Consider the following 27,694-nt stretch of genomic DNA (forward strand, 5'->3'; position numbering starts at 1 on the left):
CAGTCATGTATGACTCTTTGCCATTTTCTTCTCCAGCTCATTTTACGGATGAGGAAACTGAGGCAAACAGGGTCAAGTGACTTGCCCAGAGTCACACAGGTAGTAAATGTCTGAGGCCAGATTTAGATCCCAGAAGATGGATCTTCTGGCATTTTATCTACTGCCCCACTTTGCTGCCCTTCCTAGTATATAGTATATTCTCTTTAAATGTTATCTATTATTATAATAGAATTATTTTAAAAAAAAGACTTAATTGTGGATTCATAAGATCTGGATTCAAGTCCTTGCCATTATTTACTAGCAAATCATTTAATCTTTCTGAAACTCAATTTCCTCCTTTATATAGAATGGGATGATTATGATACTTCTCTTACCTATCTTTCCCAGGTTTTATTGTGAGGATCAAATGTGAAGTATATAGCATGCTGTATAAATGTGAACTGTTATTAAAGTCAGGAACATGGGGATTTTGGGCACAGACTCCTATTTTCTCTATACCCCTCCCCCAATTCTATTCAATTTTCAGGATCTGGTTTATTCTCTCTTCTGCCCTCTGGATGTTTCAGGGAAAAAGAATTACAAATACTCATTGTTGTTGGAGAGAAGTTGAATTTGGTTGATGCCAATGGAAAAGTTGTTCTGTGCCAGGCAAGCCAGAGGAATTATTGTGTTAAGCACTATTTAATATATGATATTAATATATGATTTCCACTATGTGGAAAGAATTCTGTTTTCTGTTTCACTCAAAATCATGTTGATGTCTTGTTCCACTTAGTAATTTATATTTTGGTAGAAATTAGAAGCAGAGGGATCAATGAAAGTAAACACTAGATTGCCTCTAAAAAGGAGACAGAAGGGGAAAAAAATCTGTGCTAAGTTACAAGACTGGTTTCTAGGGGCAAGAGAATGTAGTGGAGAGAGCCCTGGGTTTTCAATCTGGGGACCTGGGTTTGAATTTTTTTCCTTTCTGGGTCTCAGTTTAGTCATCAATAAAATGATGGAGTTGGACTATTTGGGAATGTTAACGTGGAGATTCCTCTGAGGTGTGATTGTCCTAAATGGCCACTGAGTTCCTTCCCAATCCAAAAATTTTGCGATTCTATGATAAGATGCTCTCTAAAGTCCCTCTAATATTTCAACCAGAGATTTAGAGGTAGAATGGACTTTAGAGGCCATGGTCTTCCACCCCCTCAAATTACATATGAGAAAACTTATTCTGAGAGAAATTAAAGTGATTTGCCCCTAGGGTTACACAATTAATAAATTTCTGGGACTTCCTGACTCCACTGAATCATCTATGGCATTGCTGAATTTTTTTCCCTCAAGGAAATTTTTAAAAATTGAGGCTAAAATCAGAACATCCTGCTAATAAGAGGCTATCCAATGATGGCTTTTTTAAAAGAATGTTTTCATAAATGTAGTATATATTTCAAAGGGAAGAAAAAGCTTAAGAATTAAAAAGCACACAAGAAAGTCTTCTTTTCTCAAACCAAGCTAACATGAAAAAGTGTCTGTCATAATCCAGGTTGGATTAGATGTCACCAGGTCTATTTTTGGATGGTTCTTGCAGCCGGTGCTTCTAGTCTCAAAGGTCCTTGTTCAGGGGGTCTCTTCCTCTATTCCTTCCCACTTTGTAAAGGCTTTGGAGGCATCCCACTCACTACAGTTCACAATACCTGTCTGCATCCAGGCAAGGAGCATTATCTCTCCCTAGCTGAAAGATGTCTGGAGGGAAGGGGGCTGTCCAGGGCCCAGACTATGGCAGACTGCGTGACTGTAACAATTTTTTTCCCCCCAAAAAAAGTCTACTCAGGAAACCGCGATGTCTCATAACCTCTGATATCCAATTAAGGCACTTAAATCACAGACGCCTGTACCAGAAGGATTTTCTGAGCAAGAAGATTATTGTTTATAATAGACTCATTCCCGTGTTAATGCTAGCTCCTCCTATTGCAGTAAGATCATTTCCTTCTTATTACTCGAATCCTGCTTCCAAGGTTCCGAGTTACAGGCGGAGCATCCTTGATTAATTAATCAAGGCCAAAGGGTTTATTTTTTTTTCCCAGTGGGCCCTGCTAAGCTTTTCAGCGTCTCTGTTTTCACTGGGCTGGGAAACATACCAGGTATCTCATCATCCAGCCTACTGGCTCTTGCAAGTGACAGTCTCTGCAGAAGGCCAATGAAAATGTTACTTCCTCTCCCGGAGGTTTGGAAACACGAAAGGCCTTTGGCCAGTGTCTTGGAGCCCGTCCCACTTGCTAGGGCTGGGACTGTTGTCTCTGAGAGCCAGCTGAGTGCTGGAGTGATAGCTCAGCCTGCCAATGGGCAGGCCCAAATAACTTACCCTCCCGCCCCTGGCTACTTCTATATGAGCTTGTTTGAGCCTGGGAGAGCGATGAGGACCCGAGGTTGTTGCTGGCTGCGTGGAGGAGAGGCAGAGCTTAGTGGTCTTTGGTCAGGCAAGTGCTTTCTGCTGGGGATTGGCAGCTCGGTGGGAAGGAGCTCTTATTTACTGTGTGCCATAGTCATGTGTGTTTGCACAGCAAAGTAGGTGCTTTGGGAGGGGATGAAAGAGGAAGGTCATTTTTAAAAATCACCCTGGTGCAGTTGGATTGGGATGAGCTCACCCCTTGCAGCCCCCAATTGCTAACCCCTTGGAAATTCCCTTTCTTCCTCTCCACCCCGCCCCCACCCTCCGCCCCCAAAGCTCTCTCCTTTCTCTGAGCCTTTCTTGCAGCTGCTACTCTGGCAGCCCTAGATAGCGATCCCGTGTGACATGTAGTGGTGCCTTGGCAGCCAGAGTAAGTAGGAGTTAGCGTGAGCAGTGGATGGGCTTCCATCGGATTTAGGGCTATAGCTGAGGCTGAATGTGATGAAGGCCCCTTGATGTGAACCTTTCATTGAAAAGCTAGGTACTGTACTACAAATGATGTTCAACGTAGATTTGGCCTATAGAGAGGAAATGGCTATTTTAGTACTATAAGTAGGATATTTAAATGGTACCATTACATAGCCTATTGGACTCAATTTAAATTTTTAAAAATTTTCTAATGTCATAGTTCAATCCATATATTTTTATTTTTGAAAGATCTAAAATAGGATGCCATAATTAATTTTATTAATTCTATTTCTGGGTTGACAGTGGAAAGAGCACTGGCTCTAGAAGCAGGATCCGAGTTCAGATCTTATCTCTTATATTCCCTTTGTGATCTTATATAAGTGTTTTAATTTCCTTTAACTTTGGTTTCCTCATCTGTGAAATGAAACTAATCTAGATAGTCTCCGAGTCTCTCCCCATCCCATAGAACTCTAGCTCTATGATTCTGTGAATTGTTAAAAAGCAGTAATTTAAAAGACCTATATGGTGTTATCAAGAACAGGTTGATCCACAAATAAAGTACCCACTATGTATCAAGAACTGAGGATACAAAGATCTGCCTGCCCTTCAATTCAGTCTTGTCAGCTTATTATATGTATGTGTATATACATTATGTATTATATATATATATATGCATATATATTTGCAGAGTTAGTAGATTGGTAAGTCTGGGTGGTTCTGTAGAAAGAGGTTGCTCAGATTTTTTTTTAATAGAATTTTATTTTTTCTTCCAGTTACATGTCAAGAGTGTATCTCCTTAATGACCCCATTTCTTTCTCATTTTATCCCCACTGTTCCTGAGAAAATAAAACCCTACCATTGGGTAGAGGCAAGTGGGAGGATGCTGATCTTCATCAGGGCATTCAGGGCACAGAAGGAAAGAATAATAGAAAAAAAAAAGGGGGAGAAAGAAATTCTCTCTCTAGTTCCTAGTTTTCGATATGACCCTTTAAAACAGCATTATTACATCAATAATAAATAACTGAATTCTGGAGATAAATACAAAAGCAAAGATTGTACCCAACTTCTGGAAGTTTACATTCTCTTCACCTGAAGTATAATATATTCTGCTCTAGTCCTTTACCTCTTTTACCTTCACTCTGTATGTATCACTATACTTTAAATGTGTTTCTTGTAAACAACATATTGTAGGATTCTGGCTTTTAATCCAGTCTGCTATTTGCTTCAGTTTTATGGGGGAGTTAATCCCATTCACATTCACAGTTAAAATAACTAATTCTGTATTCTCTGCCATTTAATTTACCCTAGATTATGTTTTTCTCTTTCCTATTCCTCTTCCCTCCTCCCCAATATTTTGCTTTTGATGATCACCTCCCTCTAACAGTCCTCCCCCCTTTTTTACACCTTTCCCCTAATTCTTCTGTTTTCCCTTCTTTTAGTCTTTCCCTTTCTTTTCCCCCTTTCTCTCCTACTTCCCTATAACATGAGACAAATTTCTTTGTTTCTTTTTTGTTAGAGCTAAATCCGATGAGAGTAAGAGTCACACAATGTTCATCTTCTTCCTTTCTTTCCCTCAATTATAATAGGTTTTCTTTGCCTCTTCATGAGATGTAATTTCCCTTATTTTACCTTTTTTTCCCTCTTCTTCCAGTATGATCCCCTTTTCACCTCTGTTTTTTCACATTATCATAATAAAATCAAATTAAACCCACATTCTCTAAATAAACTTAGAAATATAACATATAGAATATAAGTATACAGAAATATAATTCTCAAGAGTTCTTTTTTTTTTTTTAACCTTTTTATGCTTCTTTTGAGTTCTGTGTTTAGAGATCAAATTTTTTGTTCAGTTCTGGTCTTTTCATTAGAAATAGGTGAAATTCACCTATATCTTTATATGTCCATCTTCTTCCCTGAAAGATAATGCTCATTTTAGCTTGATAGTTTATTCTTGGCTGTAATCCAGGTTTCTTTGCATTTCGGAATATTAGATTCCAGGCCCTTCTATCCTTTCAGGTAGAAGCTACTAGGTCCTGGGTAATCCTAATTGTGGCTCCTCAATATTTATATTGTTTTTTTTTTTTTTTTTTTTCTGGTTGCTTGCAGTATCTTTTCCTTGGTATGATAGTTCTGAAATTTAGCCACGATATTCCTTGGGGATTTAATTTTGGGGTCTCTTTCAGGAAGTGATTGGTGGATTCTTTCGATGGCTGTTTTACCTTGTGATTCTAAAATAATTTTCTTCTTTTTTTTTGTTTTTGTTTGATTGATTCTTGAAGTCTTGTGTCATTCACTTCCATTTGCTCAATTCTAATTTTTAGTGTATTATTTTCTTTAGTTACCTTTTTAAGCTCCTTTTGCAATTGATCAATTAAATTTTTTGTTCATTGCATTCTTTTTCCGTTTTTTCCATTCTTCTTTCAATGATCTCATTTCATTTCCCCATTTTTCTTCTAACTCTTTTAAGATCCCTTATTCAATCTTCAAAGAAAGCCTTGTGAAACGGGGACTAGATCATGTCTCTCTTTGGGGCTTCATTTGTAGTTGCTTTGCCTTTAGGAACCTCAGGATTTGAAGTCTGTTCTTCTCTCTCTCTGTAAAAGCTGTCTATAGTGAGAGTTCTTTTTTTTTATTATTATTCATTTTTTTAAGGCTTGAGGTCTGTTCAATGCAAAGGAGTGACAGCTGCTTTAACTTGCCCTGGGGGCAGTTCTGCTGATTGATTTCCAGTGCTGAGTAATGGTGGCTAAGTCCTGCGTTCTTCTGGGGCTCAGTGGTTTACAAAAGGCAAATCTGTCAAATCACCTGCTTAGATTGCTCTGATTTTTGTAAAGCATTTGTCAGAGTCCCTTATCCTGTTTTTGTGGTCAAATGGAAAGATGTAGGATTCAGAAATGATTGAATGGCTAGATCCAAAGAATAGTGTTCCATATCATTTTGGGTTCTAGTAGAGTACACCAGGGATCTAGGTTTGGTATGTTATACTTAATACATTTATAGGTAACAGGAAACAAGGAGACAAATCAGGACTGAAAAAGATCTTGATAGGCTTGAGCTCAACCTAACAAGATAAAACTCAGGATAAATGTAAAATCATCCTTGAGGTTCAAAAAACAAATTTCATGAGCACAAGACTGGTTAAATGTGGTTAGAGCATTTGAAAAAGACTTTGAGCTTTTAGTTAACTGCAAGCTTGATATGAATCAACAAAACTATTTGAACCTCTGTTTTGAATGTTCTAAGTATTGATGTATATACTTTATAAGTATATGTGTTGTACCATCTGATAAAAAGTAATTTCCTTAAGGACACAAAGTGATTTTTTTCTTTGTTCTTGAAACCCTAATAGCCTAGCAGCATACTAGTCAGGGACAACATCCAGAATAATGTGCTCATTTCTGGACTTACATTTTAGAGGGAGATCATTAAGAAGCTGGAGAATGATCAGGAAAATGAAGGGCTTAATGATTTTTGTTGCTTAAGGGTTAATTAGAAGAAGTAGGAATATTTAGACTGATGACTTGGTAATGGTAGTGAGGGGATAGGTGTTGTTGGGCACAGGTTAGATGTCTTCAAGTCTTTCAAGGACCATATTATGAAAGAGGAATTAAATTTATTCTGCTTGATCCTAGGAGATAAAACTAGGAACAATAGTAGAAATTGTAAAGAGACAGATTTGATGGAAGGAAGAAAATGAACAAGAACTTACCAACTAACTACTGTTTTCCAAGCTCTTTACTAAGTGCTTTACAAATATCTTATTTGAGCCTCACAACAATGCAGGAAGATGATGTTATTATTATCGCCCTTTTATAGTTGAAAAAAACTGAGACAGACAAGTTAAATGAGTTGTCCTGGTTGACACAGCTAGTAATTGTCTGAGGTCAGGTTTTAACACAAGTTTCTTAATTCCAGCCCTTGTGAGCCATCTAGTTGCCTTTAAGGAAAATATTTACTGAAAATGTGAAGTATCTAAAAGGGAAATACTTTTTCTCAAAAGTGAAGAAATTTATCTTCACTAGAAGTTGGTTTTCAAGCAAAGGCTAAAGGAAGGCGTGTTGAAGAAAGGATGCTTGTTAAGTCATAGGTTGAACATGCTGGCCTTTGACTTTCCAATTCTGAAATCATGTGACTTTCTCTAGTAGGGAAGAACAATTGCTAAACTCATGGATAAAATTTCTATTTGTAGTTCTATTTTCAATGTTTTTCAAGTGTTAACATGTATGTTTTATATATACACATTTTGTTTCCCCTGATAGTTTTTTGAGGCTAGAGATTGATTATTTATTAATTGGTCTTTGAAAGCTAAAATCCTACCATAGTCTCTGGCATTTAGTAAAAACTTTATAAATGCCTAATGACTGTTCATAGAGTATCAATAATTTCATACTACCTTGCAGAGCAACCACTCACTAATTAGTACTGTGACAGTAAGAAAGGCAGAAGCGTTTATTGAAAATGAAGAATGTTTGATGAGTTAAAAGGCTTTGTATAGCTGTGGTCACACTAAATTTTATATGATTGGACAAATAAAAACAGAGCCTTAAAAAGAGTCTAAATTCTCTCATCTATAAGGCAAGAGTATTCAACTCAGTGTGTTCAAAGTTCTTTTCCAGTTTTAAGAGTCTATAATACAAAAAATTAGGATTTTCAAACCCTGATTTATAAGTAATTCTTCCTTGTAATGGGCCTTATCCCTTCATTGTGTACTGTTATAAACACAAAACAGATACAAAGTGACTATTACAGTATCAAATTCTGGAACTAAAATGTTTCCAAGACATAGGATGTTCAGAGTTTTTCTGAATAGTAATTGATACAGAAAATCACTACGGTGGCCAAAGAGTTTAAATGGACTTCAGAAATCATAGAGATTCTTATCCTGTGAATAGGAAGAAAAAGTAAAATAGTTAAGATTGGTAGCCAAATTTCAGTGAAATTGAACCTATCTGGCAAACCAATACTTTAAGAAAACAAACTGATTAAATGATAATCAGAACCCCATTGCATTTGTGTTAGGGTAGGCTTAAGATTTTTATGTTGCTCCTAGCAAGTTTTTCAACTTAATCTTCTCAAACATTGAAAGCCCTTCTCCCATTTTCAACCATATCTTATGTTGAGTCCAGTGGTGTAGTGCTAAGTGTTTAACAACTGGCTCTTCAGAGAAGGTCACACTTTAAAATTTAATCTGCATTATTAACATTTTCCCCATCACTTTAAGTCTAAACTGTACATAGCAAATGAAGCCTCACTTTATAAAACTTGGCAGTTTCTAAGATGCAGATGCTCATGCTGAAAATTTCACTGATTGGCTTTTCCTTCAGGCTTGCTCTGGCACAGCCTAGGTAGTAATCCTCTTTCACCTATCTCCTCCACAAAACTTATCTCATTTTTCTGCCACCCTTTCCACTCAGTGCTGTAGGCTGAGCCGAGGGACTGTGACTGGTGAGATGCCAAGAACTGGTCATTTCTAATTCTTGTCTGACTGTTGCACCTGGTTTCCCACCTGCTCTGTGCTAATCAGAACTTCTCTCCTTTTAATCACCTCTTTCTTCCTGTGATTCTAAGTATGGGGGGGGGGGGGGGGGGGGGGGGGGGGAGGGAGCTACAGTGTGCTAATGGATTGGAACTTGTATGTTATTTAGGGGAAACCAGCTTGTCATTATTTACACTGGGGGGTGTTACCCCAAGCAAGATACAAGCTTTGTTAAGTCCTGGCTTCTGCTGATCTGAGTATTCCAGTACTTGACAATCAATTTGTTTCCCAAGCCAGCATTCAATTCCCTCAGTTTGTTTTAAGACAACTAAGGGAAGAAGAGGTCAAATTTTGGGGGGAGGGACTTGAAAGAGAAGGCTGCTGGAGTAAATGTTCTTGACAAATAGAAGGGCACATGAGCAGGGAGTCAATATTATCCCTGATTAGATGCTGATTTTTAAAAATCCTTAAATATAAATAAAGGGATTTTTTAAAGGAAGGGATTAGAAATGAACAGATGAAAAAGCAATTATTAAGTGCTGGAAAAATAAATAGGCCAGATAGACCCTGCTTTCTAGGAACCTGTTATATCCAGATTGAAGGAGACTAGATGGATGGGGTCATCAGTTAGGCAGAAGTAGAGCCAGGGTCTGCCATTTTACTGCAACCATTATAATTAGTGTCTGTTCTAGTATAGACCCTTGACCATTTATTAGCAGTGTTACCTTGGTATAATGAAAAGAGCACTGGCTCTGGAACCAGAGGAGGTAGCTTCAGATTCCATTTCTCATGATTATGACATTTGTGACTTATCACCATCCCTGAGCCTTTATTTTTTCATATGTAAAATATCCCACTTGGCTCTCTTCAACAATGAGATGATTCAGGCCAGTTCCAATGGTCTTGTGATGAAGAGAGACATGGGACTGAGTATGGAGCATAACATTGTATTTTCACCTTTTTTTGTTGTTGTTTGCTTGCATTTTTTCCTCTTTTTTTCCTTTTTGATCTTATTTTTCTTGTGCAACATGATATTTGTAGAAATATGTATAGAAGAATTGCACATGTCTAACATATATTGGATTACTTGCCATCTGAGGGAGGGGGTGGGGAAAGGGAGGGAAAAAAAAAAACTAGAATACAAGGTTTCATTAAGGATGTATGTTGAAAATTATCCAAGTATATATTTAGAAAATAAAAAGCTTTAATTTAAAAAGTGATATTGTCCTAAGTGACCTCTAAGTCCCTGTAATTCTATGATTCTAAACTGCTCAGAATCTGTTTTCTTATCTGTGAAATGGGATTGGATCCAAGGGTGCTTCCAGTTCTAAGCTTCCACAAACCTTTGCTAAGAGACAAGCAAGTGCTCATGGTCATATTTTATGATTGGGTTGTTGTGGTTGCTGTTAATCAATAAGTTTGGCTTCCTTGGACAGGAGAATTTTTATAGAAAGTCCAAGGAATTCTTCTACTTTAACTGAGATAAGACTTACCCTATTGTAGTCTTCTGCCTCATCTTCCTATATTGGTATCTCCTTCTAGAAATCAACTGTCAGTCAATAAGTACTTATTAAATGATCATTAAGTAACTAAGCATTATACAAAGCACTGGGGTTTTTAAAAAAGAGGGGAGCAAAAGAGTTCTTGTCCTCAAAGAGCTCACAACTTAATGGAAGAAGACAACATAATAAATAAATAAATATATGTGTGTGTGTGTGTGTGTGTATGTTTATGTGTACAGAGACAAACAGATGGATACACAAATAAGTTATGTACAGAGTAAACAGGTAAATAAGAAATAATTAACAAAGGAAAGGTATTAGAATTAAGTGGGGTTGGGTAAGCCTTTCCGTAAAAAGTAGAATTTTTGTTGGGACCTAAAGGAGGCCAGGGAGGTCAATCGTTGGAGTAGAAGAGGGAGGCAGGGCAGATAACCAGAGAAAATGTCAGGAGCTAAGCTGACAGATGGAGTGTCTTATTCATGGAACAGCCAGGAGGCCAGTGTCACTGGGTCAAAGAATACTATTGGAGAGGAAAGTATAAGAAAACTGGAAGATAGGGGAGTGTCAGGTTATGTTGGACTTTGTTCTTGTTCTAAATAAACTCAAGGGTTGATCAAATAGGCTAGTGGATCACTTTCTATTTAATCCTCTAAATGCATTAGAAGACTTTCACTTTGTACTATGTAGTATTATAGTGATAATTTCCTCAGCAATGACAAAGGAGTGCCCTCTGGGACTGGGAAGAGGAAGAGACTGAAAAAAACCAACCTGCCTGGAACTGAAGTTGTCTGAAGTGTAGCAGAAAAGAAACTATTGTTAGCCAGTTGGGGAAACTTCCAGGTACTTGGACAGTGAAATAAGAAAATGACCCATGGGTATTTAGAGAAGGATGGATACATAGGAACACTTCCTATGAAATCTTGATGTATAAGAGGAACATCAGTGCCAAAAGAGGAAGCCCTAAATTTGTGGGGAAAGTACCTTCTTGGTGTGACCTTAGGCAAGTAACCTAAGTTCTGTCTCAGAACCTCAGGTTCCTTTTCTGTAGAGTAATGACAACTGTATTTGGAATTAACAAGGCATGGCATAAGGACCAGAGATTCTATAATGGATAAAATAATATAGAAAGGACATGCTTCCCTGACCCTTCCCCAGCACTCTGTTTCCAACAGGCTATACCTTGATCTTGAATTGTCTTTTGTGAACAGTATGTCCACTTGGAGGGTCACTGTAAAATCAGAATGTCCCAATGGAGGAAATGAGGCTTTCTTAAACAGGAAATATATCTCCCATAAAGCAAGAGGCTCAAACCTACCCTCTTTGGTACACTTATAACTGAATAATAATCAACTGATTCCTTAAACCACATTTTTGTATTGGTGTTGACAAGAAGAATGCATGGAAACTGCTTTTGAGCATATACATGTTGATTGAGGTATGGCTCAGCAAAATTTCTATTAAATGAAGACATTTCACAGATGTATAACATTCTCAAAATACAATGACAATAATTGGGCTTGGAGGATATGTATGTGACAATTTAAAGACATAAATGCTTCACCTTCCACTCTTTCTTCCAAAGAAACTCCCTAGTAAAGAGACCTCTTAGGCACCTAAGTGCTCAGTAAGATGATGAAGAAGAGTTGTTTGTTTTAATTGGGTTGGCTTCAGACTTGTGACTTCAGTGGAGGAACCTAAGTTATGGAAAGTTTTTCCACCCATGTAAACCAGAGACTCCCTTAGCTTCAGCTTAGTCATAGTTGCCTGGGGTGATTGAAAGGTTATGAGACTTCTCCATTCCTCAAGTAAGGCTTAAAACCAGATCTTCTTCATTCTAAGACCACTATACGCCACTATTTACTGAAGGAGGTACAGAAGACTTATATAAAAACTTCCCTAACTTTTAAAAATTCCAGTGGGAGACAAAACTGATGCATGAATAATGAAGTGTTAAATTAGTTAGTACTCATTCAAATATGGTAGGAATTGGAGGAGGGCAGAGTATCTTAGGACTAGTGTTGTAGAAAAGATGGAATGTAAGTGAAGTAGAATGTAAGCATGTAGAAATGGAGGAGGGCATTTCAGGCAGTGATGACTTCCTCAGCAATGACAAAGGAGTGCCCTCTGGGATCGGGGAGAAGAAGAGACTGAAAAAACCAACCTGCCTGGAGCTGAAGTTGTCTAAAGTGTAGCAGAAAAGAAACTATTGTTAGAGCCAACTTCTCGAGGTCTTTGAAAGCCAGACCAACAACTTGGACTTATGCCATGGGAGATTATTCTAAACTGGGTAGAAATATGGTGACACTGAAAGTCTAATCTGGAAGTGACCTACAGGCTAGGCTATGAGGAAAGACTAGAAGCAAGAGATCAGTAAGGATGCTGCTTAAGTCATAATCCTGGACTAGAGGGCTAAAGCAAGAGTCAGATACCAGAGACTTGACTCTTGGGAGATGAAAAAGAAAATTGTGTTTTTGTTGGGATATTCTTTATACAGATGGAACTATATTGGTGAAAGGCAAAACAAATATATCTAATCCTTAAATCTTGGAATTGATGAAGGACAGGTCCAATAATTTGGAGGTGGAAATTAAGTATGGAGACATTACTTACCAAAAGAAATGCTAGGGTATCCCAGTTAGATGTATAGGTGAAGGTTTAATCAATATTGATGTTTCTGGTTGATCTCCATGTGGTATTTGAGATTGTAATGTTGGAAGACAAAAAGTTATTCTTCCTCATATATGGCACATTTTCATCTGTCATGATGCTGGCTGCCCAAACCACCCCCCTCATCCACTCCCCACTTCATGATTAGAACATACTTTCCTCACTTCAGCAGTTTTCAATCTTTGGTTTTCTTAAAGGCTTAATTCAAGTAATACTTTCTATATGAAGTCTTTTCAGATTTCCTCCTCTCACCTGCTAATAGCCTCCCCTATGTTAATATTGTATCTATTTTATATATTTGTATATGTTGAATCTCTTGGCTAGAATGTAACTTCCTTGAGAACAGAAAATTTTACTTTTACCTCTGTATCCCCAGTGACTCTCATGGTGAAAATCCTTCACCTTCTTCTGTTTCTTGTTTTAAAGTATTTGTTGAAAAAGTTGATTGATCACCAATATAAGTTTTCAGAGTTAAATGACTGGAATATATAATCTAATTTTTTTTTTAAAAAAGGGCATTAAAGTCAGGAAGTGGAGAAGAAAGGGAAACAAGTAATAAGAGTCCGGAGGAGTCAAAATAGAAGACTTGGCTTAGGAACAGAGTGCAATGTTCAGAACAAAGTGAAAGGCAGGTCATGGCCATCCTGAAAGCAGAACACCAGGGATGCAGACTTGAAGCAAGAGATCCATTGACTTTGAAACAGAACACAAGACAAAGGAAGAAAAGGGTTCTATGCCTTTCTATAAAATAGAAAAACCAGCCTGGATCTGTGGTGGGAATTGAATGAACTAGTAACAAGAACAGTAACTTCAGTAATCGAGATTTAGAGAAGATTTTCATCTGGAGAAGAGAAAAGAGCTTAATGCTTTAAATCAGGATCCTTTTTGTGCACCATGGATCCCTTTGGGCTATTTCTCAGAATAATATTTTTAAATGCATAAAATATGTAACAGATGAAGTCAGTTATATTGAAAATGTTATCAAAATATAAAAAACCCCACAAATTTATAGACCATAGATTAGGAACCCATGATAATTCAAAACTGAGTAAAATAACCATTTATATCTCTAACTCCAGCCTAAACAACACCATAAATGGTTTGTAACAGAGCTTCCTTTCAAAAAATATTTTATTCCCCCAATTACATACAAAAACATTTTTTAACATTTGTTTTTTTTTTTAAGTTTTGAGTTCCAAATTCTAACCTTCCCTTCCTTTCCTCCAAGATGGTAAGCAGTCTGATACAGATTATATATGTACAATCATATAAAATATTTCCATGTTAGTCATCTTGTAGAAGAAAACTTGAATTTAAAAAGAGAGAAAGTGAAAAATAGAATGCTTTGGTTTATATTCAGATGTCATCAGTTATTTCTCTAAAGACAGCATTTTTATCCTAAGTCTTTTGGATATAGATAGCAATTTTTATCATAAATTCTTTGAATTTGTCCTATATCATTATATTGTTAAGAATAACTAAGTTAGTCACAGTGGATCATTGTACAATATTATTGTTATTTCTTCTGATTCTATTCACTTCATTCTGCATCAGTTTAAGTCTTTCCAGGTTTTTCTGAAATCACTCTGCTGAGCTTCCTTTGAACTATAACAAATAGTCTTGCTTGGTACAAAGTTAACTACTGTAAGATCGGACTTGGTGGGGAAGATGTGGGGGAAGGAAGGATAGCATTAAGGAGGAAAAAGAAAGGAAAAGATCAAAAATCCCAGGGTTATAACTTTAGAAGGCAAATCTCTCCCCCTCTTAATTTACCTGAGGGCAACAAGGAGGCATTACTAAGGGAGTGGTGGTATTTATCTATCAAAGGGACACAATAATGTATCAGAAGACAGGGATAGATAGAGAAGCCAATTTGGAAGTTACTTATTTAGAAGGGAGAGTTTAAAGCCATAAGAACAGTTGAAATGTTAGAGGAAACAAATGTAGTGACAGAGGAGCAAAAATGACACATGCTAGCAAGGAGAAGAATAGGGGATAGGAGAGACACTGGAAGAAACTGATAGCAATAGAAAGGAAAAAAAAAAAAAAAACCACAATTTCTACAGCATGAATAATGATGTAGATTGTAACACTGTTTTATCTTGAGATCTTCATGATTTGCTGTGCCCAACAGAAGGGACCAAGTATTTATAGTAGCATGTTGTGGGTATGTCACAAATATTACCTCATTTGATTCTCACACCAACCCTGTGAGATAGGTGCTATCTTATTCCCATTTTACAGTTATGGAAACTGAGGTAGGAAGAAGTTAAGTAACTTCCTCAGTGTCAAAGAGTATTAGTTAGAGTTTGAGGCTGGATTTGAATTAGAACTTCCTGGATATGAGCTCAGCTCTCAGTTCACCCAGTCCTCTACCTTTTAATGAAATGCTCACTGAATTTAAATGCATTGCTAGCCACATAATTCATCATTGGGACCACACTCAAAGCATCTTCAACTTAGTCTGACAAACTTAGGCTTCAGCTCTGCTAGCATGGCTTTCAGACACCAATTGATTAATAATCATTTATTAAGTATCTACAAGATGTGAGGCAATGTGCCAAGTGCTGAAGGTTGAAATTAGAGACATAAGTGGAACACTCTCTCTGGGAGACTTACATTCTAAGTTGTGGAAGTGGTTTATGTATCTGTGTGTATGTATATAGTTACAAGGAACAGAATGCAATGTTCAGAACAAAGGGAAAGGCTGGTCATGGCTGTCCTATGGGCAGAACACCAGGGATATTACAAGGTAATTTGTGTTAAAGGAGTGATTGGGAAAGGCTTCATGTAGAAGATAACCGAGCTGATTTTTGAAGGAAACTAGAGATTTAATAATTCTAAGAGGTAGAAGGAAGTGAGAAACAAATGCCAGCCTTGAACAGCTAAACTAAAGGTGTGGCTTCAGGTGCTAGAGTTTGTGAGAGAGGGCAAAAACTGTAGGGAACACAAAGGAGAGCGATGTTCAGTAAGACTGGAAAGGGAGTTTGCCATCAGGCTATGAAAGACTTTCAGAGGCATAAGAGTTTTTTCCCTGGAAGTAAAGGGAGCCGCTGAAACTTCTTCAGTTTGGGATTTAGGAAAATCATTTCTACTTGTGAGGAAGCAATAGAACAGAAGAGACTCGAAGCCAAGAGACCAGTTAGGAAGCTACATACTGCAGGACAGTGGTAATGAACTAGGATGGTGGAGTATAGGGAAGGGGACATATGATGTATTATAATAAGACTTCAGTGGAAAATTTTGTGCATAGTGGGTACTTTCGCTGACTCTTGAAATGTTTAGGAACTGGGGGAGGGAGGAATGCTATTGTATTTAGCTAGTAGGAGACATTTTGTGATTTGTAGAAGAGTCAGTTCTCAAACTTTTTGGTTTTAGGACTCTTTACACCCTTAAAAATTATTGAAGATTCTTTAGAAAGTAATTTTTTTGTGAATTATTTCATGTTGTTGATATTTAGTCATTTTTGATCACATCCAACTTTGTGGCCTCATTTTCCTTAGCAAAAATACCAGAGGGTTGGTCATTCTTTCTTCAGCTAATTTAATGGCAAGGAATATGAGGCAAGCTGGGGTAAATGACTTGCCCAAGGTCACATAGTTAATCTAAGTTGGATTTGAATGCGTCTTCCTGACTCCAGGTCTAACATACACTGTCAGCAACAATCTTAGAAATTAAAAGCATATTTAGTATGACCTCGCAGCTGTAGAAGAGTCTTGGGCACATCTGATCTCTGTTGAGAACCACTACTGTAGCATATTGGTGGAGTAGGAGGCCAATTTGCAGGAGATTAATAATGGAATGAATAAGAAGAGCATTTCCATACCCACCTCATAAAAAGATGATTATGGGCAATTTGGGGCTAATTGACTTGGTTAGGGTCACACAACTAGTGTTGTGTTTGAGGCAGGATTTGAACTCAGGTTCTCTTGACCTCAGGATCAGTACTCTATGCTGTCATCCAGCTGCCTGATATACCATTGCTTCTTAAAAATAATATATAATTCCACAAGTTAATTTCAAAAGTTTCCTAATTATCTGATACTTCTTTCTGTCCCCTTCTGTGCATAAACAACAACAACAAAACATTTCAGTAGCCCTCTTGTTTTTGATTTCTCTCTTGTAAACACCTCCCCATCAAAACCCAGGGAAAGAAAAAAACTAAACCACTTTTTTTTTTTTAAATTTAATAGCCTTTTATTTACAGGATATATACATGGTAACTTTACAGCATTAACAATTGCCAAACCTCTTGTTCCAATTTTCACCTCTTACCCCCACCCCTCCCCTGGATAGCAGGATGACCAGTAGATGTTAAATATATTAAAATATAACTTAGATACACAATAAGTATACATGACCAAAACGTTATTTTGCTGTACAAAAAGAATCAGACCCTGAAATATTGTACAATTAGCTTGTGAAGGAAATCAAAAATGGAGGTGTGCATAAATATAGGGATTGGGAATTCAATGTAATGTAAACCACTTTTTTAAAAAAATCACTTCAAAAATCAGCATAGACAAAACAAATCCACATAGTTGCCATATCCAAAAATGTCTTTCTGCACCCTTCATCTCAACTTCTCCATTATGGGGTAGGTAATAATGCTGTCATTGTATCGATCAGAATTCTTAAGCCTTTCAAAGTTGTTTTTCCTTAAAATGTTGTGGTCCTTATGTAAATTAATCTCCAAGTTCTGTTCAGTTTCTGCTATAGAGATTTTTTTTTTTCATTTCTTGGGGAGAAATACTATTCCATTACCTTCTTATGTAACACAATTTGTTTAGCTGTTCTCACATTGATGGCTGATTTAATAATAGATTTTTAGTTTTTAGGGTTTGTTTTTTTGCCTTTTAATTTACTTTTGGTCATCAAGAAGTTTATTTTTCTTATGGCTATTTTCTTCCAAGTACTACTGATATTATTGTTCCACTTAACCTGGCCCCCTCTTGTTCTTTATATTCCTTGTTGGTTTCTCTTTGAGTTTTGATTCATTTATTTTATCTCTTTTTGAGTTCAGTCAACACCTACTATAAAAGGCACTGAGGTTATAAAGATAAAACAAATAAACTGAATAGGGAAAAATAGGAGGGGCTTTGGAAAAGGGAGAGAGAAGATTGTTTACTTTTTTTTCCCCAAGTTTGCTTTGTTTTTTAAAGATAAGACAACTCTTGAATTTCTTTAAAAGAAAGGGAAGCTGCAAGTCCTTTCCCTCTCTCCACCCCTCTGTTTTACTACTTAAGTGTCAACTTCCCCCCCCCCCCAAATTTCTTTCATAACATCCTTAACTAATGAGTTTCCAGCTTTTGTTTGAATATCTTCTTTGACCAAGAACTCACTAACCAAGTGATAACATGTTCTATTTTGAGACATTGTTCTTTAGTCTTTCTCAAATTAAGCCAAAACAAAAAGCCAAAATTAAGTCACATTTCATCTGCCCCATATTCCCCTACTTCTCCTTCTGCCCTCTATGAACCAACAGCATATCCTTAACCCCCCTTTTCTAATAAATAACATGGCTCTTATACCATGTGTAATCCTTTGTTCCACTTTAATTTATTGCTTTTGCAAGACAGTCTGGGTTAAATGACTTGGGGTCACACAGCTAGTTGTGTCAAATGTCTGATCAGATTTGGATTCAAGTCTTCCCCTTTTTAGTTCTGGCGCTTTTTAAATTATGGATTGTGATCCCATATGGGGTCTACTAACTGATGTGAGGATTGCAAAAAAATTGACAAGAGTAAAAGATTTCCAAATCCAGTCACCAAAAATTAATTCAGAATCAAAGTGTAATGAATCCAAGGTGTTTCTGGCAGCACTTTCCCATAATACATCATCACCCAACTTCACTACAGCCTTGGTTCTGAACACACCACACACATACTTTGCATGTGCTGCTAGAAGCACCTCTGCTCAAATTTGAGATAGGACAGCATAAATTTATTGGGTGAAAAGGGATTGTTAACCGAAGAAATTGAAGAAGCTCTAGACCACCTAACTGCTCCCAATCCTTCATTTTAGTCTTTCTTCTAGGCTAAAGGAGCTTGAATCCTTCAGTAGAACCAATCTAATAAACATTTACTAAACATCTATTATGTGTCAGGTGCTAGGAATACCCTGACAAAAATAGGAGGGAAAAATAGCTCAAGGAACTCATTCTATCTGGGATAAACATGTATGTACATGCTTAAGGAGGGACTACTAACACACTAATGACTGGGGAATTGAGATGATATTAAAGAAGAGTCAGAAAATCATTTTGGCTTATAACAAAAAATATTTGAAATAAGTAAAGGGAAAAGTCTGGAAAGGTAGTCAATTCTTCATAGTGAAAGACTTTGATTTTATGTTTTTACCCTCAATTAGATATAAACGAAAAATGTTAGCATTCATATTTTAAAATTTTGAGTTCCAAATTCTCTCCCTCTCTTGAGAAGGCAAAGACCTTGATATAGTATATCCATGTACAGTCATGTAAAGCATTTCCATGTTACCCATGTTGTAAAAGACAATGTAGACCAAAAGAAAAACAAACCCAAGGATAATAAAGAAGGTAACAACCTAAACTCCCCCTCCCAAAAAAAACCCCAAAACACCCATATCTGCCTCAATCTTCATTCAGAATCCTTCATTTCTTTCTTTGGAGGTATGTAGCATTTTTCATCATTAGTTCATGAAGGACTTTTAAATGTCCAACTGAGGAGTTTGTATTTTATTCTAATGGCAATAGGGACCCACCTAAAGTTCTATAGCCAGGGAGCCCCAAGATAAGATTTATACTTTGAGAAGAGTGTTTCTAAATGAACAAAAATCGATTCTTTCCCTCCCATCTTAAGAAAAAAGATGAAATAAAGCTCTTTTAAGACATCAATTATGTATAACCAAGCAAAACAAATTCCCACATTTGACTATATCCAAAAATTATATGTTGAGTAGATTGTTTTGACACTTTTAGAGAGACGTTGGACTTAAGAGAAAAATTAGAAGCCAGGTGTTGCCATGCCTAAGTGAAGGGACAGGTCAATTCTCTGAGAGCCTCCACAGCTGTGAATCATAACACTTGAAGGAGTTACAAAGCAGCCTTTACAGATGTTCCTTGTGGCTTGGGAATGAAATAAATTGGAGGCAAGGGGGAAGAGGAGAGAGGTCGGAGAATGCAATTGCCTCTCAGTCTCCTTGTATCATTATCATCCTGTCACATGAAGAGATCCATTCTACAGGTCTGAGTTAGACCTCCAGCAGCCACTGGCAGGTGGCTCCCATATCACAACAGTCAGGAATCCTATTAGAAGGTTGCAGCAGCATTAATCTAGGAGAGAAAGTTAAGGAGGGCCTAAATGAAGGTGGAGAGCCTGTTCTAATCTAATGAATAGATTTATAGATTAATCTTTTGCAGATTTTTTTTTTTTTTGACTAGGTAATCGAGGCCATTCTTTCCCTCATTTCTTACTTATCCTCAATCTCTGAATGGGCAATGTTTAAGTGTTTAAGTCAAACTGAGACCTGTTAAAGACCTTAATTTAAAAAGCCCAAGGTCTCCCATTGTATCCAAGCTATCTCCAGTTGTCTTGATCTATATCTTCTCTCTGGACCCACATGACTCTGGAGGAGTGACCCTTGTGACTTTGCCTAGACCTTCCTCACTTAAATCCAAATTCATTTACAAGTCATGGCATTACTTTCCTGATGTCATGATTAATAGATCCTCCACAATTTTGAGTCCCTGTCTACTTCATCTAGATCAGTGGTTCTCAAACTTTTGTTTTCAGTGTCTTTATCCTATTAAAAATTATTGAGGATCTCTCCAAAGCATTTTTGTTTATCTGGGTTATATTTATAGACATTTACCATATTGGAAATAAAAACTATTTTTGAATTTGTAGACCCTCTAAAAGGGTTTCAGAGATCCCCAGGATTCTCTAGACCATACTTTGAGAACCACTGATCTAGATCTATGTCACTTGTTAGTGAGTGACCTTAGAAAAGATTTCACTGAGTGGATGCCCATCAGTTGGGATTTGAATGGCTGAATGTTATGGTATATGAATGTTGTGGAATATTATTGTTCTATAAGAAACGTTCAGCAGAATAATTCCAGAGAGACCTGGAGGGACTTACATGAACTGATGCTAAGTGAAATGAGCAGAACCAGGAGATCATTGTACATGGCAACAACAATATTATACAATGATCAATTTTGATGGGCGTGGCTCTCTTCAATAATGAGATGATTCAGGCCAGTTTCAATAGTTTTGTGATTAAGAGAGCCATGTGGGAACTGATTGTAGATCACAACATAGTATTTTCACCTTTTTTGTTGTTTGTTTAATCTTTTCTCATTTTTTTTCCTTTTTTGATCTTATTTTTCTTGTGTAGCCTGGAAAATGTGGAAATATGTATAGAAAAATTGCATGTTTAATATATACTGGATTGCTTGTCGTGTAGGGGAGAGGATGGGGAGAAGAAGAGAAAAAATTTTGAACAAAAGATTTTGTAAGAGGTTTTAGAACCACCTGTTTTAGCCATAATCTGACTAAACCAGAAAACAATAAAACAATCACCTTTACTTTTTTTCCTTTCCTTTCCTTTTTTTTCTTTCAAAACATGAAGCTTCTTCCTTGGTGCAGAACAAAAGTATAGAGAGCAGTCCATTCCTATTGCATGGTCATCCTCTAAACAATTTATAAGTTGATTGTATTTATGTGGTGGCTACTTTTTTTAAAAATTCAATTTTTTTTGAAAAACGGGAACTTAAATGTGTGTATGGCCGTAGGATTGGAGAGGGGGAGGGATGTATTGACTCCATACTGAGCTGACCTTTTTCTGCTAATCTGAATGCTGATGTGCTTCAAATTCCTGACTTCTCTTTCTGCCCAAGCCTATAGATATAGAGCTTTGTACCTCTCAATTCCATCAATCCTGTTTTACAATATTCATTAGTACTCTATGTTGTTGTGCTGAAATTGTGCCAAAGCATTAGAATAATACCCTAGTTTGCAGACAGAACTGGCTCCCTTGTTCCCTTAGGAATTTGGTTTTCAACCATGGGGTTTCTTTCTTTCAAAGCATGTATATGATACTATACATAGTATTAATGTTCTTTAAACACTTTGAGATCTAAGATATTTGATTTCCCCTCTTGGGATCTCATTTTCCTCATCTATCAAATGTGGGAATTAGAGTATCCTCGGGGGCCCTCCTAACTCTGTGATACTATCTTAGAGATAGAGACTTAGAGATGTTTTGTGAAACCTGCCCTCTTCCTCTTTATGCTGCAAAATGAGCCTCTTAAGCTTCAAAGCATAACCTCCCTGTTTCTTTTGCAACCTTTTGCAGCAACAGGAAAACGAGAGTCATCATTTGGGAGAACTGGGACAGAAATTGAGTTCACTAAACATTGAGTAGTTTAGGGCACCGTGCTAAATAAAACCAGGGTGAGGAGCAGGAGAAAGGGGATACAGAGCTCAAAAGGAAACTGAACCTTTTAAAGTAAAGCTCTCACAGGGGAGAAAAGCCCAGTTCCTAGTCTGGTGCTTTGCTGGGTTTTATACTTACATACACATACACACACTCACACACACACGTACATCATTTTATGCATGTGTCAGTGATCTGTAATTTAATTTTTGATATATTTTCTTGCACTGATATACATTGTAAGACCATTACAATTTAGGTGGTCTCATAATTGCTGTCTCTCCTCCCCCCACACTTACCAAAAAAAAAAATCTGAGGCCACTTGGTTGTGATATCCAGCAACAGATACTCACCCTCTATTTTTTTAGCTGAGTGCAATCTGATTGATCTGTTGGCATTACTTCTGAGACTTTACAATCGCCTCCTAAGGAGGCATCAGGGTAATGTAAACCAACATGTTTATATGTATTTATACTAGAATGATAGGTTTTAAACTAGAAGAGTCCCCCACAAAAATCTAGCCTAATCCTTCTGTTTCAGAGAGGAGGAAGTTTAGGCTGAGAGAAATTATTTGACTTGACTAAGGTCACATCGTGATTCAGGAATAAATGTGTTGGGTTTTTTTTCCCCTAGTACTTGTGTATTTACTATTTCTTCTTGTGTAATCATCCCCTCAGCCCTTTCTCTGTTCATTTGTTATTTTGGAGATAGAAAGAAATATTCCAGTATTTCCTTCCACCTACATGCACATAAACTCATATAAATATTATTGGCTGATTGCCTTTAATCTCTTCTCTCTCTCATCTCGGCCTTCTTCCTCACCTCCTACCCCAGGAGCTTGGGATTCTCTTTCTGCACCCCCTCCCCACACACACACACACCCCAGTGATTTTTCTAGCTGGGCAATTAGACTTGAGCTGCCTTAGCCCCAAGTCCCTGCAGCCTAGCTCTGGCTCCACAGAAAGGCTGAAACCCCTAACTTGCCCGGAAAGAGAAAGCTTAAATGTTGCTACCTCCTCCTAATGGCTTCCAGATCTTCTCCTTTCCTTTGTTTGTCACAAACCCTCAGGCTCCTTTTAAAAGGCATTTTCCAGTAGCTCTAGACGCTTCTAAGAGATAGAAATGTTGAGTCTAGAGTCTTAACCTTGCTACTGATGATGATGTATTTCTGGGTGAATCATGGTCTTTTGGTAAACAGGGAAAGAATCTTGAAGATTAATGAGTTGCTAAAAATAGCAGAGTTTCTCGTAATCTTTACTCCCCACATTGCAAATATGCCGAGAGAGCATGGGGGCTCATGCATGTAAATATATGACTTGCTGGGATAGATAGGATTTAGCTAGGGCTGGGACTATATCTTAATGATCTTTTTGTGTTTTTTTTCCCCAAATACTGGAGCACACTGTGCTGTTACAGGTATCCCCTTAATTGGTAGGGTCAAATGGCAGCCATGTGGCTAGGTTATGGTACTTTATAGGGGAAAGATGAGATGAATAGGATGTACAGCTAAGCACCATCAACAGCTAGAAGGAACCCCAAAACAACAAAATCTAGGGCCTATTCACCTGGTTTTTAAAATAAGTTTAGCTTTGTTATTGTTCAGTTATTTTTCAGTCTTTTCTGACTCTCCATGAACCCTGGAGTTTTCTTGTTGGAGATATTGAAGTGGTTTGCCATTTCCTTCTTTATTTCGTTTTTACAAATAAGGAAACTGAGGCTGAGATAGTTAAGATAGTTAAGTGACTTGCACAGGATCATCCAGCTGGTAAGTGTCTGACGTCGGATTTGAAATCAGGAAGATGACTAACTTCAGGCCTGGTTCTCTCTCCACTGAGCCACCCAATATTTGGATGATTGCATTATGATTTAGAATTCCTTTGTTAATCTTACATGTGCATTTAAAAACCTTAGTCTGAGGCAATCCGGCAAAATTGTTGGTGACACAAGTTAAGAACTCCTGCCCAAAGATTACTTAGTATAACTTCCTCACTTTGCACCTGAGAAGAATTCCCCTATTTGGGGGAGAGAGGGAACTGTTCCCTTCAGAGGGCATATAGTTAAGCAGTCATTTGGATTGATAGCACATATTTGTGACTTGTACTGGTTGCAAGACTAACTTAATTTCGTCATTGGACTAGATACCCTTTGAAGGGTGTGGCTGGGGTGTATGTGTGAAGGTCCTGTGTTATCTGTGTCTTCCGTCTTCGACCCAGTTCAGACCTTGATGGTTTTTTTTTTTTTTTTTTATCTGCTCCTCCAGACAGCTTTACCCAGCTGCACTGGATTACTTGTTTTAGTGCCCACATTTTTTTTCCCCCTGCCAGAGGCTTCCCTTCAAAGCAGGAGGGAGACCTGCTGCAGGTTAAATGCCTCTGACTGTCCAGGTGAGTGCCAGCATTTTGAGCTCATCTTTCGTGTATTTTTTATGTCTGTCAGTTATATACTGAGCTCCTTGGGGCCTTGCTTGGGGAGCTATTTGGGATAGCTGTAGCATTTGGTTTTCCATTTTGGATGATGAAAAGGGACAACATGGTAGAATAGTGCTGGACTTGAAACCTGGGGAGGGCCATTTAAATATGGCGTTCTGAAACTCCTAAGGGGCCACTTCACCTCAGACCCTCAGTTTTTTCAAATGTAAAATGTAGGTTGTATTACCTACTTTATGTTATAAAGAAAGTACTTTTAAAATAATTAAGTAATGATATTTCCTTCCCTCTCAAAACTATCACATTTGTTTCTATTTGTACATATTGTCTCCCCAGAGAGAATGTCAGTCCCTTGGGTGAAAAGATTTTCTCCTCTCTTCTTTTTTTTTTTCCTTGTGTCTTTTGCATCTAACAAAATCTCACACATGCTATGTGTTTAATAAATACTTGGTGATTGTTGATATAAATATGGGTAGTGATAGTGATGGTTGCCACATTTCAGAATGACTTTTATATACAACATGGATATGCTCATGTTCTTTTATTGGGGTGACTATTATTATTAAACTTTGGGAAAGGGAATGGCACTTTCCAGAACCCACAAATAATTCTTCCTCCTCTCCCCTCACTTCCTTCCTCCCTTAGAGAGAAAGTGAAACACTTAAAAATAGGTGGAACTTCTTCCAAGCCCGAGGCACTGTCTCTTAGGAGTTAGGCGTGTTCCTATCTCCTTGATACAATTAATCCTCAATCCTCTCTCCCCAGAATGAATTGCTTATGCATGTGGAGGAAACACCACATACCTTTTGGGTGTAGTAGGTGTTCTGTTAATTGATACCCTATAATTAACACATAATATCTTGCCATCAAAACACCTAAGTCAACTTGGTTCCCTGTAATTATCCGTAAGGTATAGTCAGAGTGTGTGCTGGCCTATGAGTGACTAGATAGATATGATGTGAAAATGTTCAAAGGAATGATAATTTACTTTGGAAGCTGTCCATTAGTGCAAAAAAAAAAAATACTTATTGTTTTTGCTACCTCTTCCAAGTGAGAGTGTTGAAGGAGGAGCATGACTCATTTTGCCTTTTTCCCCTCCTCTTTCTAGATGTATTGCCATCAGTAAACGTGGGTCCTTTCAAGAGCTTTAGGGAAGCTCACTATCACGATGGCCAAGTATAAACTTGTCTTGTTAAGGCACGGAGAAGGAGCTTGGAATAAGGAGAATCGTTTTTGCAGCTGGGTGGATCAGAAACTTAACAGCGATGGAGTTCAGGAAGCTCGAAACTGCGGCAAGCAACTCAAAGCCCTCCACTTTGAGTTTGATCTTGTCTTTACCTCTGTCCTTAATCGGTCCATCCATACCGCTTGGCTGATATTGGAAGAGTTGGGTCAGGAATGGGTCCCACTGGAGAGTTCTTGGCGACTAAATGAAAGGCACTACGGGGCCCTCATAGGCCTTAACAGAGAGAAAATGGCACTAAATCATGGTGAAGAACAAGTGAGAATCTGGAGAAGAAGCTATAATGTAACTCCACCTCCCATTGATGAATCCCATCCTTATTATCATGAAATCTACAATGATCGGAGATACAAGGTTTGTGATGTGCCTGTGGATCAGCTGCCCCGCGCCGAAAGCCTAAAGGAAGTGTTGGACAGGCTGCTTCCCTATTGGACTGAAAGGATTGCCCCGGAACTGAGAAGTGGAAAAACTGTTCTCATCTCGGCTCATGGCAATAGTAGTAGAGCCCTCCTGAAACATCTGGAAGGTATGAAATTTGATGTTGCTTACGAGATTTACATGATGTGCTTATGGGCTATTCTTGGTTTAGAAAGGATGTAGTTATTAATACATTAGCTAGACATATTTGAATACCTATGTCTTCTTAGTCTCTGTAATTTCAGGTCTGAGAACTATCCTAACTTAAAAATCAGATTATGTATTGTGTTTTTTTCCCCTAAATATTTTCTTTTTCCAGACAACAGCTATATAGGGGAAATAAAAGGCTAGGAGAAAATGTAATATTTAAAATGAGGAAATGAAGTTACCGAGTTTTTCCATCCTCGCTATGCTTTTATTATATGTGTACTACATACCAGGCAGGGAAGCTAGAATAGAGTCCCGGGTCTGGAGTCACGAAGACTCATCTTCATGAGCATAAATCTGACTTATACAACTTACTAGTTGTGACTCTGGGTAAGTCACTTAACTGTGTGCCTCAGTTTCCTCATCATGCATGTGGAGGAAACACCACATACCATTTGGGTGTAGTAAAATGAGCTGGAGGAAGAAATGGCAAATCACTCCTGTCTCTTTGCCAAGAAAACCCCAAATAGGTTTGGGAAGAGTTGGACAAGACTAAGGAAAAAAAAAGTTGAACAACAATATGTACTAAACACCCTATTTTTAAGCACTAGTGATATAAACACAAAAATGAGAGAGCACCAGCTTTCAAAGAGTTTTCATTTGACTAATGTAGATTTTCTCAACCTTATTTTATATCCTGGATCTTTTTGGCAGTTTAGTAAAGCTCAATGAGCACCCTCTCTGAATGATGGATGAAATACATAGCAAAGAAAACTGAAGATGAATAAAAATAAAGATGCAGTTTTTTCCACTATCGGAGTTTATAGATTGCTTCTCAAGTCTATTCATAGATTCCCTTGGGAGTCTATGGACTTCAAGTCAAGAACCCTTGTATTGGGGGATAAATAGGATCACAAACATAATAATATGCATATAAACATACATATGTGCAAAATAAATATGCAGTGATTTGATAAGAATTTACTTAATTTCTTTATGTGCCAGAATCTGTGAGAAGTACTTCACAAATATTATTTTATTTTTTCTTCACAACAGCTCTATGAGCTAGGTGCTGTTATCCTCTCCATTTTATTCTTGAGGCAACTGAGGCAAATAGAAGTTAAATGATTTGACTTGTCTAGGATCATAAAATTAGAAGAGTCTGAAGACTTATTTGAACTGGGATCTTCCTGACTGTAGACCCAGTGCTCTGTACTTGTCACCTAGTTCATAGGGTGAAGGAGAAGGGGAGCTAACAGCTAGAGGAATTGGAATAGCTGTCTTTGATTTTGAGCTGAGCCTTAATTTGATCTAAAGATTTCAAGATGTGGAGATGAAGAATTAGAGAATTCCAGTTATGAGGATGATCTGTGCAAAGATATGGATGGAAGCTGGAGAAAGAATGTTATGTACAGGAAACAGTAAGGAGGTTTGGGTAGGAACTGGCAAGGCTGGAGGCAGATTTCGAATCTAATTCTGGAGTTCTTTGTTCTGATTAGCTTGTGCCAACTTTAAATGCTGTTTTAATATATTCAAAGTTCTTTTCTGTGACTAATC

General features: G+C 37.5%; 1 protein-coding gene across 2 annotated transcripts in view; it reads left to right on the top strand.

Moving 5' to 3' along the window:
• Positions 1 to 2,334: 2,334 nt before the first annotated feature.
• The window catches only part of BPGM (bisphosphoglycerate mutase), a 51,028-nt gene continuing 25,668 nt past the window's right edge, over positions 2,335 to 27,694 (top strand). Inside the window, exons 1-2 of one of the 2 annotated variants that reach the window (XM_003771626.3) lie at positions 2,335 to 2,459; positions 25,439 to 26,099. In XM_003771626.3, the coding sequence (XP_003771674.1) occupies positions 25,499 to 26,099 (601 nt within the window). In that variant the 5' untranslated portion in view covers positions 2,335 to 2,459; positions 25,439 to 25,498. Of the gene's footprint in view, positions 2,460 to 24,185; positions 24,289 to 25,438; positions 26,100 to 27,694 lie in introns of those variants that run through there. The other variant, XM_003771627.3, reaches the window with a different exon arrangement.

The sequence above is a fragment of the Sarcophilus harrisii genome, chromosome 5 (assembly GCF_902635505.1).
Source record: "Sarcophilus harrisii chromosome 5, mSarHar1.11, whole genome shotgun sequence".
Lineage (NCBI taxonomy): Eukaryota > Metazoa > Chordata > Mammalia > Dasyuromorphia > Dasyuridae > Sarcophilus > Sarcophilus harrisii.